The sequence below is a fragment of the Vitis vinifera genome, chromosome 5 (assembly GCF_030704535.1).
Source record: "Vitis vinifera cultivar Pinot Noir 40024 chromosome 5, ASM3070453v1".
Classification (NCBI taxonomy): domain Eukaryota; kingdom Viridiplantae; phylum Streptophyta; class Magnoliopsida; order Vitales; family Vitaceae; genus Vitis; species Vitis vinifera.
Window position 1 is genome coordinate 4,989,362 of NC_081809.1, and position 4,277 is coordinate 4,993,638.

The window sequence follows — 4,277 nt, forward strand, 5'->3', positions numbered from 1 at the left end:
GAGATCCAAAATGGGTATTCCATAAAAACATTGATTCAAATATTTGCAGCTTTTAGCGGTCTCAGAGATGACCAAAGTTATTGCATTTCAGTGACTGAGACATTAAAACAAACAGATAGAGACATTCGAAAATTGAAGGGATCAACGTACGATTTCAATTCGCATTGCCGGAGATGCTTTTTTTTTTTTATAGTTATTTTCGTGTCCCGTTTGATGAAATTTACGAAGACAGCTCCGCCAATGGCAGCTTCCATGGCTTCTCAAATCTCGTTGCTGACCATGGATTTGCTTGGACCCATGGAGTTCTTGCAATGGGCTATTGCTCCTTGAATTGCACTCTGCAACTCCTCCATTGTCGAGTCCATGTGACTTATGCCTCCGGTTCTGCCCGTACTGGCGTACATGTTCCGACAGAGGACACCGGAGTGGCTCGGGGACGACCGCATCGACGACGGACAGCTCGAAACGCATCTTCTCCTTCTTGGGTATCTCAAATTGCCGGAGAAGGAATGAGAAAATCCACCACCACGGCTGTCGTTTCCTGAATTCTGAACCGATATTCCCGTGACGTCCTTTATAGATCTCTCGGATTTCATGGACAAAGTGGCGGCTGCGGTTGTATCTGTTCCCATTTTCTGCTGCTGGCACTGCTGTTTCTGCGATAGTTTCTCGTATAGCGGCTTCACCTTCTTCAAATATTTCCTAATCACCTCCCTCGCCGACGAGCTCATCCGCTTCACCGACGACCCCGACACGTTATCCGATTCACGGCCCTTGGAATCCTTCCGAAACACAGAAGAAAGCCTGGAGAAAGAGAAATACTTGCTCTTCTTGATCTGTTGGTAGCCACCCCCATGAGCAGCCTGTGTCAGAAAACCATGTGCACTAAGCCGCTTGAAGTCATCGTCCTCTGCCACGGAACTGGGGCGAGAGGAGTCGCAGTCGGGGAGCAAGACGAGGTCGCTGGCGAAAGAGGAGGTGGATTCGGTTGAACTCCCGGTGGAGTCACGGGAGGCGGTGGTGGTGGTGTCGGAGGAGGAAGAGGCAGTGCTGGAAGAAGCAAGGAGAAGAGTACGGACCATGGAGAGGCGGGGGGAGAGGTGGAGCGGCAACAACTGACCCTTGTAGAACAACTCGTCGGCCGGGCAGAGATGGTTGGAAGAAGATTTGAGAGGGGATTGAGAGACTGTGAATTCGAAATCCGAGGAAGAAGAAGAAGAAAAGGAGTGGGATGGCGATGAAGGGAGGGTCTGGGATTTGGAATCTGATTCAACTCTCCTCCTCCTCCCCATCTCATTCACTCTCACCTCACCTTATCAAATCAATTTGATTCCTGTTAAGTATCGAGTGGGAAACTTCACCCTGAAAAAAAAGAAAAATATTATGGTTTTTCCCAACACACATGAGTGAGGTGGGCACTTGTTAATTCTTATATACTCAAAATTGGAGTGGGGTACTCCTTTCCAAGGGCACTCCCATCTCAACACGTGCATGACAGTAGATAGGTGGGATGAAATGGAAATTAGATTCTAACGTTACATAAAGACCAAAAACTTTTTTAGAAAAAATATTTAATATTTTTCCTTTTTCCTCTCTCTTTCATCTTTCAAGGCTTGAAGGGTGGCTAAAATCTATCATGAGAAGGACAAGGCATTGCAAAAACTTTGCACGAAAAGACTTCTATTCATTTTCAAAGTCAATGCAAGAATTTTAAGGCTTGAATGGTGGCTAAAATCTAATTTTGTTTACAGCTAAACTTTCCACGAAAGGACTTTTGTGAGTCAATGGTAAGCGTTTTTATGAAGAGGAAAACGTTGGGAGAGTAGAAACATAACTTGGAAACTAAGGAAAATGTGTGTATGTTAAGATTTTTATGCATTTTTCAATTAAAGATATAGATGGGTAGTATTTTGAACATCCTAGATATTTGATTTTAGAGCACAGAAACTTTTCCCATGAAACAAACACCGTCCACACATATTAGATATCGGTGGGAGCACTAAAACCCAGCTCCCATCTGGTAAGAGGTAGAAGCCAAAATAGCAAATGGCAGGTGGGAAGATGGCAGAAGCTTTACAGGGAGAAGAGTGTTCAAAGGTGATTTGGCAGCTAGCCCAAAACCCCATGGTGTAGTGCACGTCAAATAGCTGTTGGTGAAAATAATATCTGGTGGTTAATTAATGCTCCATCTGGGTTTTCGAGGCTCCCATCTCACATGGGGGACTGGAGCTATCAGCTAGCTGCTGCTTATTTTTCTTCTTCAAGATAAAACCCCCACCTCCCTCCCTCTGTGATTTCCATGGAGTTAGGTATCACGTGGCTCAAACATGAAAGAGGGTGGGGTTAGGGGGTAAGGGGTTGAGGTCCTTGAGGATCATGGCCCTGCATTTCCCAATTCACGCAGAGGGTGACTCTCATCACTATCTCACACTCTTCACATTTTATTATCACCCAGCTTTGGATGAGGTTAGAGCTGTTAACCAGCCCTTTTAAGTTGGAAAAGGCAATGAATCATACATTATTATTTACAATATCTACATGTATGATGATGATGAGCTGGTGACTGGTGTAAGGTGTGTAAAGGTGGTAGTTACATCAATTATATAATCATTGCACTTGCATGCATGCTTCCATGCTTCCATGCATGACATGAGCACCGACATCCATACATAAATGGATGGAGATGGGGATGGATCTAATCGATCTAATTTGAATTAATTAATGATAATCTGAGCTTGAAGGAAAGAAGCTAATTCAACAGCTATATGTGATCACGTGAGGTTCTTCCGAGAAGCATCGGTATTTAAGATGATTGCATTTCCCAAAACAGAGTGTGGCCCATATCCCATATGATCCTATCAATTGTATATGTATTAGCACAGTGATCTAGTTGTAGATGGGGGGATAATAGATTGATTCTTGAAAATGATAAGTCATAAGGATACTATTAAACTACATATCCTCCATTCATATTTCATGTAGCCAACAAGGAGACATGAGACAGAAATAAAAATATGTGGTTATAACCTCAAGCACATGGAAGAAAGTTGTTTCCTGATCAATATTAGAGAAAATTCTTGCCAAATTTAGGGATTATTACAAATTCTCCATCCAAATTTTCCCTCCACTACCCATGTTTATATTAAAAATGGTAAAATTTCTCCATTCTTTTTCCTTTTATAAAATAAATCTTCTAATCAACTTTTGACCCTTTTTCTTTCTTATCTTCCTTTTCTTCCCTCCTTTTAAAACTTTTGATAAAAGAAGATATATTATATCTCGATTAAAAATGGGATAAGATTATATCTCTTTTACATAAAATATGTTAATTGTATATTAAGATATGAGATATAGGATATACATATCCCATGTAATGACCCGCTCCAAGAGTCCTTATTTCTTTAAAATGCGTTTACAAGGTTAAGAGAAGTTCATACTTATATATTATAATTTTTTTTAATCAATTTTTTTATTTATATTACTTATTTTTCAAAATAAATTTTTTTATTATAAAACTAAATTTGTGGTTTAAAAAAAGAATTAAAGCAATATTTATAAAATAATATTAATATATGTATTATTTAATATAAAAAATAATACATATATTAAATAACATAATATAAAAAAAAATTATTTTCAATGAAATACAATATCTTAAGATATATATATATATATATATCTTATCTTATCATATCTCACCAATCAAATTTAGTCCATTAAGCTTAGGGAACCATGGTAAAAAATTGTACCGTAACATTTTTAGAAATTGCATTTGACTATCAAACATAATTTTTTTTTTTTTTTTGATAGGTTTTTCTAAACAAGGCTCTCGTAACACATAATCAAACAATTTTTGTAATTTAATAATTAATTTAAGTGACTGTCCAAATTTTAAGCATTGAGCCCATTGTCACAAGACTCGAAACCCCAGGCGGCGCTGGACAAGGCCCAGGTATTATTTATGGTTTGTTTTTGGAGCCCAAGAAGAGGCCCATTTGGCACAGCACATGTTTTAAGGTTTACAGTCCCAACCAAGAACCAACCATCTGGGGGGACCCTGGCCTTTGTTAACAACCCACCTACTCAATTCAAAATGAAAAATGAAAAAGAGAACAACCACTCCAGCTTGTCCTCAGACTGGTGAGTGGTGAGTAGGAGGGAAAACCTAATCTTTACTAAAATTAATTATTAATACTAGTGTCCACAATAGTTTAGTGGGTCTAAAACCTAATCCATGATGGTTTAAAACTTTGTATACTCTAGGATGATTTGTATTT

At 39.0% G+C, this 4,277-nt stretch overlaps 1 protein-coding gene across 1 annotated transcript; it reads right to left on the reverse strand.

Moving 5' to 3' along the window:
* On the reverse strand, window positions 1-1,590 carry LOC100266613 (probable membrane-associated kinase regulator 1-like). The gene has a single exon (XM_002281469.4). The coding sequence runs from the start codon at window positions 1,290-1,292 to the stop codon at window positions 261-263; it is 1,032 nt and encodes a 343-aa protein (XP_002281505.1). The 5' UTR covers window positions 1,293-1,590; the 3' UTR covers window positions 1-260.
* Between the last annotated feature and the right edge of the window lie 2,687 nt (window positions 1,591-4,277).

What these genes read in the sequence shown, in the direction of transcription:
- LOC100266613 (XM_002281469.4), bottom strand. Translation starts at nt 1,292, where the DNA reads ATGGGGAGGAGGAGGAGAGTTGAATCAGATTCCAAATCCCAGACCCTC.